At 43.4% G+C, this 17901-nt stretch overlaps 1 protein-coding gene across 9 annotated transcripts in view; it reads right to left on the bottom strand.

Moving 5' to 3' along the window:
• Window positions 1-17901, bottom strand: part of LOC135512789 (adhesion G protein-coupled receptor L2-like) — a 129713-nt gene that overhangs the window by 94537 nt on the left and 17275 nt on the right. For all 9 annotated transcript variants that reach the window (XM_064935168.1, XM_064935187.1, XM_064935178.1 and 6 more), the window contains exon 2: window positions 12067-12280. In XM_064935168.1, the coding sequence (XP_064791240.1) occupies window positions 12067-12142 (76 nt within the window). In that variant the 5' untranslated portion in view covers window positions 12143-12280. The remainder of the gene's footprint in view (window positions 1-12066; window positions 12281-17901) is intronic.

Here is a 17901-nt window from a genome sequence, read left to right as displayed (position 1 = left end):
ACACTGAGAACAAGACCACGTCTCTTTATTAGTGTGAATACTGGGGAACAGATTTCTTAAACTAAACAAATGTTTTGCTGAATTCCTGGTGATTTGAGTCTTTTTTGACATAGGGGCTAAAAATAAATCACCTGCGGGTCAGTTTTGGCAGCAGGCCACCTGTTGCTGACCTCTCTCCTAGACTGTGTTTTCTGTTAAAAAACAGTACAGAGGGAGAGCATTACATGGAGAGCATTTTGATGAGTCTCCATCTGGAGAACTAAAGGGGAAGGATTTGTCATATCACGGGACTAAAGCGTGATAGTCAGGTGTCTCTTACGGCAGGAGATATTGTGTGTGTGTGTGTGTGTGGTAGATCCTGTCACGACAAACACTCAGGTGCCCTCTTTTCTCTATCCTGCTGACAGCCATGGTGCAAGCCTCCTTTAAACCCCAACCTAAAATGTGATGCAATAGTGACTGATGTTCCTATTGTCCTCATTTTTACAACAAACGCCATTTAGTAACCTGCATAACCTGTTTAGTTGTCTTCAAGTTAGCAATGAAAAAACATGACAGTTCATGACCAGTTTTAAGAAGGTCATACCATGGAACATTTAGCTATTTAGCTCCTACCAGGTGGCGTGGCGAGAATCTGTCTCCTCACCACGCGCTCTCACCACTGGTGTCCCCCAGGGCTCTGTTCTAGGCCCTCTCCTATTCTCGCTATACACCAAGTCACTTGGCTCTGTCATAACCTCACATGGTCTCTCCTATCATTGCTATGCAGACGACACACAATTAATCTTCTCCTTTCCCCCTTCTGATGACCAGGTGGCGAATCGCATCTCTGCATGTCTGGCAGACATATCAGTGTGGATGACGGATCACCACCTCAAGCTGAACCTCGGCAAGACGGAGCTGCTCTTCCTCCCGGGGAAGGACTGCCCGTTCCATGATCTCGCCATCACGGTTGACAACTCCATTGTGTCCTCCTCCCAGAGCGCTAAGAACCTTGGCGTGATCCTGGACAACACCCTGTCGTTCTCAACCAACATCATGGCGGTGGCCCGTTCCTGTAGGTTCATGCTCTACAACATCCGCAGAGTACGACCCTGCCTCACACAGGAAGCGGCGCAGGTCCTAATCCAGGCACTTGTCATCTCCCGTCTGGATTACTGCAACTCGCTGTTGGCTGGGCTCCCTGCCTGTGCCATTAAACCCCTACAACTCATCCAGAACGCCGCAGCCCGTCTGGTGTTCAACCTTCCCAAGTTCTCTCACGTCACTCCGCTCCTCCGCTCTCTCCACTGGCTTCCAGTTGAAGCTCGCATCCGCTACAAGACCATGGTGCTTGCCTACGGAGCTGTGAGGGGAACGGCACCGCAGTACCTCCAGGCTCTGATCAGGCCCTACACCCAAACAAGGGCACTGCGTTCATCCACCTCTGGCCTGCTCGCCTCCCTACCACTGAGGAAGTACAGTTCCCGCTCAGCCCAGTCAAAACTGTTCGCTGCTCTGGCCCCCCAATGGTGGAACAAACTCCCTCACGACACCAGGACAGCAGAGTCAATCACCACCTTCCGGAGACACCTGAAACCCCACCTCTTCAAGGAATACCTAGGATAGGATAAGTAATCCTTCTCACCCCCCCCCCCTTAAATGATTTAGATGCACTATTGTAAAGTGGCTGTTCCACTGGATGTCAGAAGGTGAATTCACCAATTTGTAAGTCGCTCTGGATAAGAGCGTCTGCTAAATGACTTAAATGTAAAATGTAAATTTCATTTAGAATTTTAGGACCCCTGTATATATAAAAAACATACAGTGCATTCAGAAAGTATTCAGACCCATTGAATTCTTTTCACATGTCAGAGCAAAAACCAAGCCATGAGGTTGGAGGAATTGTCCGTAGAGCTACGAGTCAGGATTGTGTCGAGGCACAGATCTGGGGGAAGATACCAAAACATTTATGCAGCATTGAAGGTCCCCGAGAACATAGTGACCTCCATCATTCTTAAATGGAAGAAGTTTGGAACCACCAAGATTATTCCTAGAGCCGGCCACCCGGCCAAACTGAGCAATCGTGGGAGAAGGGCCTTGGTCAGGGAGGTGATCAAGAACCCAATGGTCACTCAAAGAGCTCCATAGTTCCTGTGGAGAATGGAAAGGACCTTCCAGAAAGACAATCATCTCTGAAGCACTCCACCAATCAGGCTTTTTGGTAGAGTGGCCAGACGGAAGCCACTCCTCAGTAAAAGTCACATGACAGCCCAAAAGGGCACCTAAAGGACTCTCAGACCATGAGAAACAGGATTCTCTGATCTGATGAAAACACGATTGAACTCGTTGGCCTGAATGCCAAGCGTCACATCTGGAGGAAACCTGGCACCATCCCTACAGTGAAGCGGTGGGGGTAGCATCATTCTGTGGGGATGTTTTTCAGCAGCAGGGACTGGGAGACTAGTCAGGATCGAGGGAAAGATGAACGGAGCAAAGTACAGGGAGATCCTTGATGAAAATCTGCTCCAGAGTGCTCAGGACCTCAGCATGGGGAGAAGGTTCACCTTCCAACAGAACAACGACCTTAAGCACACAGCCAAGACAACGAAGGCATGGCTTCAGGACAAGTCTCTGAATGTCCTTGCGTGGCCCAGCCAGAGCCCGGACACGTACCCGATCGAACATCTCTGGAGAGACCTGAAAATACCTGTGCAGCGACACTCCCCATCCAACCTGACAGAGCTTGAGAGGGTCTGCAGAGAATAATGGGGAAAACACCCCAAGCCTGTAGCATCACACCCAAGAAGACTCCAGACTGAAATTAATGCCAAGGGTGCTTCAACAAAGTACCGAGTAAAGGGTTTGAATACTTTTTTAAATTTGATTGAAGTTTATTTATTTTTAATATATTTGCAAAAATGACTAAAAACCTGTTTTTGCTTTGCATTAACGGGTTATTGTGTGTAGATCGATGAGAGAAAAAAATGCATACATTTTGAATAAGGCTGAATGTAAATAAAAAAAAGTGGAAAAAGGTCAAGTCATCTGAATACTTTCCGAATGCTGTATATGTCATTTAACCATACTACTAATAGCCATAGAAAGGCATTGAATAACATATTCATACAAAACAGATAGTCCAAAAATAAGTTAGTTTTGAAGTGTCAATCCTATTTCTAAGAGATCGAAGATCAGGAAATTATTTCTCTATATATTTTTTTGTACACCTATTTAACCCCTGTTTTGGTACCTTTGAATGAGAATTGAGAGGCTTGTGGGCATCCAAAACATCCGGCGTGTTGGTGAGAGATTTACCTTTCGATGGTGTCGTCCAAACTTTTCGGACGCTGCAGACAGAAGATCAGCGGTTCCGGCTTCAGACGAGTCCCGTGACGCTGGTCGTAGAGCAAAACGGAGAACACCATCGTGTTCATGAGGGTCATCTAGAGGGATTTGTATCCCAAATGGTTTGGACGCTACAGACGTTTTGGTGAAAAGACTGATTCTGACAAACACTGCTGTAGCTCTACCGCTTTCAACCACTGGATTATCTCTCGTTTTAAAGAGACATTTTGATGGGGATTTTTTTTATTATTATGGCAATTAGATTTACACACAGGGGCAGAAATCGACTCTAGGGGGTTAAATTAAGACACGTTAAAAGGAAGCCATCTAAGAACGAAGAGCGACATCCTTACATAGCTAATGCATATAATCCTCTCAGGGTCACCCATTAATATAGCTCATACTGACAGGGATGACACCATGTTAAAAAGATGTCTTCGAAAAACATCTGCTTCTGTCCATCTGTATCCAGACCAAACACCTGTTGGATTATTAGTGCTTGGCAAACCAAACACCTTAGTTTTAGTAAAGAAAAAGGAAATGGCTCCCTTTGCAAAGATAAGTGTCAAAAGGTTTAAATCACAGACTGTAGGGTTAAACATAAAAATAAAAAATAAAATCACTCAAGGCTGTACTTCAGAGTTCAGATGAAAAACCTACACACACACGGGAGATCATCACGTTGACAGAATTAGTTCACTGTTGCAAGACGCAAAGAATATTGTTGCATGCTTTTTTTGAAACACACAGAAAGAGGAGAATATGGAAGGAAAATCTCCCCTGTGTAGCAAGCTTGGCACTTTATCTCCCCTGAATGATTGTGCTGCATGCTTAAATGTTCTCAAAGCCCTATTCCTAACCCCTCACACTTAAACCCCAGCTGGGCTTTCTGCTTCAAGTCCCGGAACCAGTCAGGTGCTTCCCTAAGGGGGGTCCCCTCCTCATCACATGGCCCTGCATGTGTGTATGTGTGTTTTGAGCCTGGCCCAGGAGGCTCCCTCAGTGCGGCACATAGAGTGTCAGGAGAAGTGGTGACTGGAACAGGGATTCAAGTGGTTCTGAATAATGAGGCTGAAACAGTAGGGCTGACTGGTAACTAACCAGCATGAGGAGGCTACAGGGCTAGGAGAAGACACACACATTACACAAACAAAAACACAGCCGTGAAAGCCGTACATAATATATTCATGATAACAGATACTCTAGCATGTGTTAACTTATCATTATAGTGAAGGTTACAGTGACGGTTCAGTCACCTCCTGACATACAGTACAACCATGTTCCATTCACCTCCTGACATACAGTACAACCATGTTCCATTCACCTCCTGACATACAGTACAACCATGTTCCATTCACCTTCTGACATACAGTACAACCATGTTCCATTCACCTCCTGACATACAGTACAACCATGTTCCATTCACCTCCTGACATACAGTACAACCATGTTCCATTCACCTCCTGACATACAGTACAACCATGTTCCATTCACCTCCTGACATACAGTACAACCATGTTCCATTCACCTCCTGACATACAGTACAACCATGTTCCATTCACCTCCTGACATACAGTACAACCATGTTCCATTCACCTCCTGACATACAGTACAACCATGTTCCATTCACCTCCTGACATACAGTACAACCATGTTCCATTCACCCCCTGACATACAGTACAACCATGTTCCATTCACCTCCTGACATACAGTACAACCATGTTCCATTCACCTCCTGACATACAGTACAACCATGTTCCATTCACCTTCTGACATACAGTACAACCATGTTAGACATATAAGGATCCCATATACAGTCATATTAGGTGTCCCTTGGTCAAGGAAGTGAATGACAGAATCCAGACACATTCCAATGCAGTAGCATTGGAACACTAACTGACCACTGATTGACTAATGTGATGACTGGGATGACCTTGCCCCCTCCACCGGTCAATACGAGCAACAAGCAGCCTGGCCACTGATAAGAGATTGGCCAGATGGGGAGACCTTGGTGACAGACAGCTTCCTGGTTCCGTGCTTTCCTCCTCCTCTTGGTTGAGGAGCCATTGTGGGCGGGCAGCCCTGCACACTCAACAGGGGAGTATGCTACAAGAACAGGTCAATACTGATAACGTACCAGGCAAACAAAAACGCTCTTTGTGCCTCGCTCTCGGTCTCTCTATTTCTCGGTCCCCTGATTCGCGGGACTTTTCCCCCTCTTACCACACATAATACATTTCCTACACAACAGAAGGGTTTCTTATCTTGGGCTGTTTATACCTGCAAATCGTCCAACTGCCCGTTTGTTTGCAGGTGACCCACACCGAGGTTACATTTCATTCCTGGACAGAAAAGTGTGGTCATGCTCCATGGCACAGCCTCCCTAGCCTTGGTGACTACTAATACAATGCTGCTACAAGCAGAGTGGTGTTCATTCACCATCAATAGTAGACAGACCTAGCAGACGGACAGAAGCACAAAGAAAATGTGCTACTGCTGCTAAAACATGAATGGAAACAGCCCAGTGACAAATGAATAGTAATCAGTATGTATACTTACCTATCCTACACTGGTTAGAACAGATAAATGCACAACTGATAGAAATTCAACCCACAAACATATGATCATATTTCACTTTAATGACTTCACACCTTTATTTTTCCTTTGCCCATATCCTATTTTTGGAATAATCAACATCTGGGGGTGTAAATCATATTCAACGCTGCCCCAAAAAATAATCAACTCCTTTCAAAAACAACTGCAGCGTAAAAATGTGAACGTCAACAACAAATTCCTCTAAATAGGGATAATTTCTGGACAATTTTCACAGCCTCTATGGATACAATATAATTATAGTCTACTTTCCCTTTGATACCAGCAAGATCCTTTCTTCCTATAACAAGAGAATATTCTTTTAGAAACAGGATGTTTTTCTGAACTAAACTCCCCCGGACACATTAAAGCTCAAAATCTATGTCAAGATGAAGGAGGAAATGTCTGACAATGCCCTTTTCAAATATTAAATAGCACAGGTAGAAATAGTCATGGCGCAATAGGACTCTGATTGCATTGTTTGCATTGATCATCGCTATTCTTTGGTCTCACCTGTAATAACTAATTTTTTTCTTATTTGTTGTCTAGTATTTGCTATACTTTGTGTAGATTGTTGATTCACTGTGACATGCTCTTGGCTTGAATTCATCTCTATGTAATAAATTACCATACAAACTGGAAATTATACTGTAATAAAATCTGACATTGCTATTACCTTCAATTGTCTTATTCTCAAGTCTCAACGCTGTTTTGCGAATATATAAAGACAACCTACGTGTTGTTACAGGCATACTCTGATCGTTTGATTTCACTTAAAAGCCTTATGTTTCCCCTCTGGATTAAATGCATTACTTTGTCATGACATCTGTAAGCCCTAGGAAGAAGTGACTCGTGAAAACCGACTCCAAGAGTTTACATTCAGGCAGGGGGTTTCAATTAAACTGAAACTCCTCTCTACTGTAGGGAACAATATTAGTTGGCCACCTCCATGATTTGAGCTGGGTTGTTTGAGTCTGAGGAACCTCCGTTGACTCGAACTGTAGATCTCACGTCTGGAGTGGAAAAAGTGAGGCAGGGATCGGGTCCCATGTGTTAATATCCACCTGAGACGGTGAGGCTGTGAAGTGAGCTGGGTTGAGTTGCTGCCAGCAAACCAGATTTAGGGGCATGCTAAGCTAATGAAATCAACCTGTCAGGCGCCTTAGCTCCGACCCTATTAGATTGAGTGTCTGTTCATCATTGGGGCATATAACAGGGAGGTTTACAATCACATCTAAATACACAATAAAAGCAGACTAGGCTTCTCCTCTCCCAAAGGCCTGCGCTCTTAAATCCTCGTTGTACATACGGACAGATGGGAACATTCTTGTTGCTGCTTTTGATTTACCAAAGACCCAGGAAGACCCAAGAAATCACTCCTGCTCTTAACTTAGGGTCACCCCATCAAGGGTGATATTCTTGAATGAAATATAGATCCTATTCGATGTAGCTTCGTCTCATTTTAATTCCATGTTTTGGCGAAATAGTAGCTCGGTTTCCCCAGTTTGTCGTTTGAATCTTTGGTTATAATTAAAATGGCAATTTCTTATTCATGAAAAATTCTAAGAGGTTGCGTTCAAAAGGCCACATTTCATAAATATGAACATGGTGAGAAAGCATTGTGAGGTAAAGGATTGTTATATACTGTATGATGTTGCCAATATTGACTGAATTATAATGATGACTGTAGTTTAATAAACATATTAAGAATGTGATGGATAAGGATGTCTCTCAGCGACACCCACATGCCTCCCCAATGCCTCTGTCACGGCCAGATGAAAAGTCCAAACAATAACACCAGACTTCTATTTGGGCCAGAATGCGCCATGAGAAAGCGATAAATCAGAGGGCGTTCTGTGTGGATGTTCACAACACTGAGAACGCAGTCTCATCAGTCATCTGTGAATCTAACAGGGCTCGACTGATAATTCATGATAGCCCTGTCATAGACACGTACCGTTCAGATATGAATTATAAAAACACCAAACCAAGCATATCAGTCAGATGACAGACTGGACGTTTATAGCTGGAGGCCAGTGTGGAGAAACGAGACACAATGCTTTCTCTCCATTCATTCTGCTCTGACGACTGGAAATACCAGTGTGACACATGGGAGACCATTCCATCAATACACAGCCAAGCTTACTTATGGCTTGTTACCAATCATTTTGGTGAGTTGGGACTTAAAGTTGACCCTTATAACCATATGGATATAATAAAATGACTCAAGTATGGGAGTTGATAGAATAATAGCATCACTTTCAGGCAAGATCTGCTATTGAAAGCAACTGTTTAATGCCTGGGACATTGCAAATGATGTGCAAATAGTTTAGGTTAAAACGCTTCAGCCCTTCATATCTATTAAGGAGATACTTCAGGATTTTGGCAATGAAGCCCTTTATGTCCTTCCCCAGAGTCAGATGAACTGGTGGATTCCATTTTGATGTCTCTGTGTGAAGTTTGAAGGAAGTTGCTAACTAGCACAATTGCTAATTAGCGCAATGACTGGAAGTCTATGGTATCTGCTAGCAGATAGTATTAACTTCCAGTCATTGCATGAATGCTAGTTAGCATTGGCTCACGAAACCACCTATAACTTCCTTCATACTGGACGCAGAGATCGTATCCACGAGTTCATCTGACTCTGGGGAAGTAGATAAAGGGCCTCAATGCCAAAATCCAAGTATCCCTTTAAGAGTGACTACATTTTGGCAATTTTCACTGACTGAAAAAGTTGGTATATAATTCAAACTATGAATAAGTGTCAGATGAGTAAACCATGTAAAAAATAATTAGACAACTGTCTGCTTCAGTCCTCAGAAACTTTTCGTAAAGGCTGGTATTTAAATAGACAAAACATTGACACCTTTTGTCTAGAGCATTTTAATATGCTTGACAAGTACACATAACAACCTGGTCTAGAAACAGCATCTGAAATATATCGCATGCAACATTCAAACACTTGTTGGGAACAAAGGAAAACAGTGTTTCCTAAGTCATACTTGATCCCTGTCTACACAGAGAGATGACACAGATAAAGATAAATTACTTCATCTGATTCGTCTTCCTGTTTTAAACATGTTTGGATGTTTCGGTTGAGGGACCTATTGTACTCCTGGAATGAACAACACAACAAGGTCTACAAAATGTCTACATAAAATAAACCGCAGGATATAATCCCCCGAAATCTTGGCTTCTTTTCTTTTGAAGTTCATTATAACTACCATTGTGAGAGGTACTTGGCATGCAGGAGCATGTGCGCCCTGGCCCTACCTTTCTAGGGTTGGCTGCTTGTCTTGCTCTGAATCTAGTTGTCAACTTCTATCTTCATATCTACAGGCTGGGCGGTCTAAAACCACCCTTGACTAACATGATACCCTCCCAGTTTGCAGCTCCATGAATGATTTTGCACTACATGACCAAAAACTATGTGGACACCTGCTCGTCGAACATGTCATTCCAAAATCATGGAGTTGGTCCCACCTTTGCTTCTAGAACAGCCTCCACTTTTCTGGGAAGACTTTCCACTAGATTTTGGAACATTGCTGCACAGACTTTCTTCCATTCAGCCACAAGAGCATTGTGAGGTCGGGCATTGATGTTGGCTCGCAGTCAGCTTTCCAATTCATCCCAAAGGTGTTCGATGGGGTTGAGGTCAGGGCTCTGTCACTGTATGCTGTAGCATTAAGATCTCCCTTCACCAGAACAAAGAGGCCAAGCCCGAATGACAAAAAAAATAAAAAATCACAGACCCCTATTTCTCCTCCACCAAACTTTACAGTCGATACTATGCATTGGGGCATGTAGCGTTCTCCCGGCATCCGCCAAACCCAGATTTGTCCGTCAGACTGCCAATTCGTGAAGCGCGATTCATCACTCCAGAGAACGAGTTTCCACTACTCCAGAGTCCAAATGGCAGCGAGTTTCACACCACTCCAGCCAATGCTTGGCATTGCGCATGGTGATCTTTGGCTTGTGTGCAGCTACTCAGCCATGGAGACCCATTTCATGAAGCTCCCGCCAAACAGTTATTGTGCTGGCGTTGCTTCCAGAGGCAGTCTGGAACTCGGTAGTGAGCGTTGCAACCAAGGACAGACCATTTTTAAGCACTACGCTCTTAAGCACTCGGTGTCCTGTTCTGTGAGCTTGTGCGTTCTACCACTTTGCAGCTGAGCTGTTGTTGCTCCTAGACGTTTTCACATCACAATAACAGCACTTACAGTTGACCTATGGCAGCTCTGCCACTGAGCTCTTCAGTAAGGTAATTCTACTGCCAATGTTTGTCTATGGAAGATTGCATACCTGTGTGCTTGATGTTACACACCGGTGAGCAACGGGTGTGACTGAAAAAGCCGAATCCACTCATTTGAAGGGGTGTCCATATACTTTTGCATATACAGTAGTGTACTTAGTCAGTAAAAAGCAGTGCAAATACAGAACGGAAAACACATTAATAAAATATTTAAAAAATAATTGTGGATAAATAGAGGGAAACAGAGATACATTTTAATATAAATATAATATGCGCTGAACCATCATTTTCGATGATCTGATTATCTCTGCATCCAATTATATCCCTATTATGCTAATACGAATGGGACTGCCATTCATAATATATTTTCTCCCTTAACACTAAAACATCATTTTTATTCATAACTACTTGCCATATTAAGGTACAAAATATATGTTGGGTGGTTTTAAGAAGACCCACCAAATTGCATTTTTTGCAAGCGTTAATCAACACCGATGGAATGAGGAGACAGAGTGTTTGTGCTGACTCCATTTCTCTTGTAACAAAAACCCAGCATGAGCATTCAATAACCCAGAGACGAGAGAAAAAATCTTTTTCTGCTCAAGTATGTCATTAAGGATTTTCAAAGCAAGAGGAATGTTCATGGGTGCACATGATCACATCATGATACTAGGAAGTCATTATAAAGACGGGGGCCTTTTTGTGGGACGGACATTCATGGAAATGAGGTTCATGATTCAAAATGTCATACACACGGGGGGGGCTGGGGGGGTGTAATGGTGAGTGGCATGTGGATGGATCTGACATTGGCTTTCGCTCTAAAAACAGACACATTCCTTCTTTGATGAATGGGCAAATATGTATTCATAGGCCTGAGAGCCCACGCCTTTGTCAAGTGAAACCCCAAACCTTGACTTTCTTTCTGCATACCAAAGCAGGAACTCCTCCCCAAAAAGAGAATCACCAGGACTGTTCAGCACAGACCATCTCCAAGCTCAAATCAGAGGCCCATTCTTCAAACGTTTCTGGAGGCACTATTTTCATTTCTTCGGGGAAAAAGACCCTGTGATTTATTTCGTGTGGTCTACAATTGCTATAAATCTACAAAGTGAGTGGATCTCTTTCTGAATGTTACGCCTGGCTCGACTGTTCCATATCCATCTCTTTTTAGTTAATCACCTCACACAGTCAGATTTAAATATAAAACCAAAAGACAAGTGAAATCTATGCAAGTGTGAAATAAAAACATGAGAAAAGAGAGAAATGCAATTTAAAAGAAACCCTGAGTTGATATTCTTTGACGTTTGGCTGTAATCAATGTTTGGCACGCTAGCATGTGACTTGAGTACAATGAGAGTGAAACAGAGCAGACATGTAATGATTGTCATTAAGCAGACATACTAACCAACCGACATCAAAGCCTCTGATGGCTATAAGAGAGGGAGTAGTTTGGGGACAGAACTTGTAATTACAGTCAAATGTACTAATCTAAAGTAAGACAATGAAATGAAACTAAAAAACGAGTGAGATGACTTTGGGTCGCATAAAGAAACTAAAACACTGATAGTTCCTTCCAAAAGTCTTCTGTTTGGCAAAATGCCAGCTACTTCAATTGAAGGTTCAAGATGCAGGTACTTAACGGAGTCAGCCAATCAATATAAAAAAACAGTTTTCTGAAGCACAAAAGCCTGGGTGCACTGCACTCAAATATTCAGCTAGAAAACCCACTTCCAGTGTTATTGTCAACTTTTAAAGAGAAAAGTGAATTCACTATATAACAACAACTCTTCGCTCCCATTAGAAGACGGAAAAATGAGCCAAATCAACACTTTCATGAACCACATTCAAAAAACACATAGTATTCGACACAAGCGCAGACACACATAAGGACTTACCTTCTGAACAATGGAGATGAATGAGGGTGAGCAGTAGACCATGGAGAACTAGACACCTCCACGCTGCAGGAGCCATCGTTGCCGAGTCCTGAAGCCGCTCCAGATGCCTGCTAGCAAACCACTGTGGCTTTAGGATATAGAATAGAAAAAGAGGAGTCTGGGAGTAGTCAGCGATCCGTGGTTGTAGGAGAAGCCTCTCCAGTCATCTTGTCATCTGAAAATACCGAGAGAAGAAGAGGAGGGTGAGGAAAACTGTGTTTTACTGCTACAAGTCGAAACGTTGTCATCATCACAAAGGCTATGCCATCCCAGCTGCCGTCTTTAAAGGTGGGATTGAAAAGATTGAGAGACACATTAACAGAAATATTAAAACAGTGCAAATGGTGAATAATCATGGTGAGACATTAGTATACTGAAAATGTGTGATAACTAAGTCTCTCTGGATATATTGGGTCTGCTAAAACAAACACAAAAATACATCAAACCAGTGAGATATTCAGCAGGGTGGGTATGACAAACTCATTAAGAACACCTGCTCTTTCACAGACAGACGGCCCAGGTGAATCCAGGTGGAAGCTATGACTCCTTATTGATGTCACTTATTAAATCTACCTCAAATCAGTGTAGATGAAGGGGAGGAGACAGGTTAAAGAAGGATTTTTAAGCCTTGAGAGAATTGAGACATGGATCATGGATGTGTGCCATTCAGAGGGTAAACGGACAAGAAAATATTTAAGTGCCTTTGAACTGGGTATGGTAGTAGGTGCCAGGCACAATGGCTTGTGTCAAGAACTGCAACACTGCTGTTTTTTTGACGCTCAACTGTTTCACGTGTATCAAGAATGGCCCACAACCAAAAGGACATCCAGCCAACTGTGGGACGCATTGGAATCAACATGGGCCAGCATCAGCTGTGGAACGACACCTTGTAGAGTCCACGCCCCGACCAATTGAACCTGTTCTGGGGGCTCAATATTAGGAAGGTGTTCCTAGGTGGTCACGAAATGTCACCAGCCGGTGATTGTCAAGCAAATAACTGTCAGTCTCACTGTAATTGACCGTTAATTAACATAAACACATTTAGCATCTCTTGGCTTCCACACAGCCTACAAGCCATTAAAAATATTATAATAAATCCATGTTATATAGCCTACACCTTCACAACAAATCTATTATTTATTTTAGACAGGTCTAAAGAAGCATGATATGACGAAAACAAAAGTATATTTCTGAAGAACAGAATAGCATACTTTGAGTTGTCTTTATGTTAGGCCCTGATCTGGCTATGCCGAATGGCTGTGCCGAATGGCTGTGGGCTACACTAGTTCATTTAGCAGACAAGATTTGCTTATAATTCCACTGCATTCTTTTATATTTTATTGAACAAAGCTTTATAAAATATAAATATTTTCTCAAAATGATTTGAGGGAGTGCACACATGCAGCTATTCTGTGTTGAGCGGTTAACAAAGAAATAGGTACTCCTATATGCTTAATTTAGAGGTATAAATGTCATTTTAGTTGTTCTACCAACACTGGGCTACATGTTTTGATTTTTAATACATTCTAAGACTGCGTGATGCGACTAATGATGATATGAAAAAAGTTGCTTGAAAGACTTGAGCTCTGCTTAGTTTTTTTGCACCGTCTGTACACACTTCATCAGTCTCTCTATATAATTCACAATGATAGGCTAATATTGTCACCCATCAGACTATTCTTGATTCAATCTGGTCATTAAATACACTAAATAATATATGTGTGACATTTGTAATGATTTAGAATGGACCATTATCATGCACCTATATCGAAACAGGGGCAGCAGGAAAAAAATACATAACCTCATGCACTTAAATAGCGAATGGAGGACGCTATTCCAGTGTTTAATTTTCATGCCAGCCAGGTAGGCTATACTCCTGTTGTAAAGAGAAGCAATGTGCTTAATATTAGGAAAGTTGAGAAATAAATTTAGTAGGCTTAGCCTATAGAAAGCTGATAGGATGCTCCTCTTTTTAGTAGTGGCCATCACTCTGTTTTCTCATGCAATTGCAGAGCCTATAGAAATGTTGCGCAACATGAGCTCATGGGTTGTCATGAAGCAATGGATTAGATTTCAAATACATTTGCATTGATGTCAGAGTGATTAGAGGGACAATAGAGTGCTGAGTACCAGGCAGTTAAAAATGTCAGTAGGCTAGAAATGACCATCAGCAGCATCAGAACTTGAAGATTAATTACCGTGCCTAAACGGTCATGTGGAATTTGACTGCCTTCATGACTGGCGACCGCCGGTGTGGCGGTAATACAATCACAGCCCTAGGTGTTCCTAATGTTTGGTATACTCAGTGTACTCAGTCTATCAAGTCTGAATATGTGTTTATTTTTCACTTCTGACAGGAAATACTCTTGGGTAGAGGAGAGCATGACGGAGCACTCATCCCTGGGCTACAGGCTACATGTTTACACTGACTGCCTTCACACCGCATTCCTCCCTCAACTCACTACTACCCCCTTCCCTCCCTCCCCAGAGTTCTACTGCCTTATCCCCACAGGAGAGGACCCTGTTGCTCAGGCAACGCGCTCACACAGACTCACACAGCAAACCATTAGAGACACAGCTCCTTTGTGAGGTACTTTTGTCTGCTTCCTCCTTATCTTGAGGGCAGCCACAAACTAGCGGGAGGAGGGCAGCCACAAACAGTCCACACGGCTTTGTCTGCCTCAGCTAAGGTTAGGCTCCACTCCCTAAAATGCTCTCAATGCACCAGATAGAGAGACTTGTTAGAACACAAGTCAAATACTCCGGATTGATGACATGTCAAATATACACGTTAGTACACACACAGACACACACCTTGACCTGCACATAAACAAAACCAGCAAGAAGACATCCATCTAGTACAGATGACTTAACCGAGGCCATGATGTACCTATCTACACTATATATACAAAAGTATGTGGACACCCCTTCAAATGAGTGGATTCGGCTATTTCAGCCACACCCGTTGCTGACAGGTGTATAAAATCGAGCACACAGCCATGCAATCTCCATCGACAAACATTGGCAGTAGAATGGCTTTGCTGAAGAGCTCAGTGACACCATCATAGGATGCCACCTTCCCAACAAGTCAGTTCGTAAAATGTATGCCCTGCTAGAGTGGCCCTGGTCAACTGTAAGTGCTGTTAAGGTGAAGTGGGAATGTCTAGGGGCAACAACGACTCAGCTGCAAAGTGGTAGGCCACACAAGCTAAAAATCATCTGTCCATGCCTGTCCCAGTTCCAAACTGCCTCTGGAAGCATCGTCAGCACAAGAACTGTTCGGCGGGAGCTTCATGAAATGGGTTTCTATGGCCGAGCAGCCGCACACATGCCTAAGATCACCATGCGGAATGACAAGAGTCGACTGGAGTGGTGTAAAGCTCATCCCCATTGGACTCTGGAGCAGTGGAAACATGTTCTCTGGAGTGATAAATCACGCTTCACCATCTGTCAGTCCGATGGATGAATCTAGGTTTGGCGGATGCCAGGAGAACGCTACCTACCCCAATGCATAGTGCCAACTTTTTAGTTTGGTGGAGGAATAATGGTCTGGGGCTGTATATTATGGTTTGTTCTATTCTTCTTAGTTCTAGTGAGGGGAAATCTTAAAGCTACAGCATAAAATTACATTCTAGACTATTCTGTGCTTCTAACTTTGTGGAAACAGTTTGGGGGTCCATACATAAGTGGTTTGTTGAGATCAGTGTGGAAGAACTTGACTGGCCAGCACACAGCCCTGACCTCAACCCCATCGAACACCTTTGGGATGAATTGGAAAGCCGACTGCGAGCCAGGCCTAATGGCCCAACATCAGTGCTCGACCTCACTAATGGTCTTGAGACTGAATGGAAGCAAGTCCCCGCAGCAATGTTCCAACATCTAGTGGTAAGCCTTCCCAGAAGAGTGGAGGCTGTTATAGCAGCAAAGAGGGGACCAACTCCATATTAATGACATGATTTTGGAATGGGATGTTCGATGAGCAGGTGTCCACATACTTTTGGCCATGTAGTGTATGTTTAACATCCAAAATGTGACCATGTCCATATAAACACCATGCCACCATCCACACAGTACACTGCATTTCACACTTTAAAGAGTGGAGGACACCAAAAGAGGATAATTCGCTTTTCTGTGTGTACTCCTCCTCTCCAGAGCCACTCGTCAACTTCCCTGATTATTTTATAATGAACCTAAATTTGAGCAGCGGAGCACTCTGCTCTGATCGCTCTCTGGGCCCCACTAATGCCCAGCTAAGATATTTCTGGCAACGTGAAGGCACACACGCACAACATTTTGGGAGCTTCTATCTGCATTGGCTTTTATTTATTTTAATTTACCTTTATTTATCTAGGCGAGTCAAGAACAAATTCTTATTTACAATGACTGCCTAGGAACAGTGGGTTAACTGCCTGTTCAGGGGCAGAACAATGGATTTGAACTTGCAACCTTCTGGTTACTAGTCCAACGCTCTAACCACTAGGCTACCCTGCCGCCCTGGCTTATGGAGTCATAAGTTAAATCTCCATATTGGATTCATTCTTTAAAATGGCTCTATAGGTGGCTGGAGACCCCTATTTAAAACAGGCTAACTGAATGCAACTGCAGGTCCTCGCGGAGCAGAGTGCACAGTTTACAGGCCCAAAGGTCATTTATCTTGCTTTGAGGTCAAATGTACCACTAACTGTTATACTGTGTGGCGCCAAGCTAACACACACAAGGCTATAATAATTTATCAGTTATGAAGTTAGGTGGTGCATTCAGACTCGGAGTGAAAGAGAATCATTAGACCACTAGATCGGACAAGAGCATAGCGGAGCAGCAGTAAAGCGCAACTTGCTAATAAGAGTGAGCCTTGCTAATAATCCCTGATTCCCAGGCGTCTGAGGGCTGTGAGGCCTGGCACCCTGGTTTTCCATTCAACACCCACCACACTCTAGCGTTATACACATTCATCTTCCCCAAATATGAGTTGTGGGGACAGGGGTGGGAGGGAGTGAGCCTGTAATGCCCTGCCCCATAGCCCCTACCCACTAAACTCTCTGCCCTGCTCGGCTGGCTCAGCCGCTGTTCCCCACCAGACACCAGGGGGAGAGGGGCCTGGGGTTCCTTCCCTCTAGACTCGTCTGCCCCAGGGCCCCTTTCTCCTCCTGCTCAGTACTACCCAGAGCCACCCGCACCGTCACCCCGCTGAGTAACATGTTCCCTTTCTCCTTTAAGCTGGCAGATGAGCCGGCCGCTGAGCTCATCTCACCCCTCATCCCCCCCATCCCTAAACAGACGTTTTGTTTGCGGGGGTTTCTGGACTGGATTTGGTCAGACTTGAGATAAAAGGATTAGCCGATTAACATGAAGACGCTTTTCACGAGTGCTGACAGACGTATCATAATTTTACATCAGAGAAGGGGAGATTGTGGTGGGTGGTGGGGAGGAGGCCTCCTCTAGCAGAAAAGAGGTAAGTGAGGCATAGTTAACCCATCAGAGACCGTGTGTGTTTGTGGAGAAATTCTCTACAGCACAGCTCCTCAGAACAGCAAGGATGTCCAGAGATTGGGACTAAACTAAATCATCTTCAAAAAGATGATTCTGAAAACTGCCTTTAAAATTTGAATGGTGTCAGCAATTTTATATTGTAGTTTAACAACATGAATTGGGTTATTCAGAGTATTATAAAGATAGAAAAATAGTTGACAACCTTGTTCTGTTTTCTATCTTTTTTATTTTATTAGATAGAACCTTATAGTCCTAAACTCTCAAATGATTCAGGTTACTCGACCAGGAAGGAATATTCACATCGGG

This window comes from Oncorhynchus masou, chromosome 3 (assembly GCF_036934945.1).
Source record: "Oncorhynchus masou masou isolate Uvic2021 chromosome 3, UVic_Omas_1.1, whole genome shotgun sequence".
Taxonomy (NCBI): domain Eukaryota; kingdom Metazoa; phylum Chordata; class Actinopteri; order Salmoniformes; family Salmonidae; genus Oncorhynchus; species Oncorhynchus masou.
Note: the sequence above shows the minus strand (reverse complement) of the source record. Positions and strands in the feature narration are given on the sequence as shown.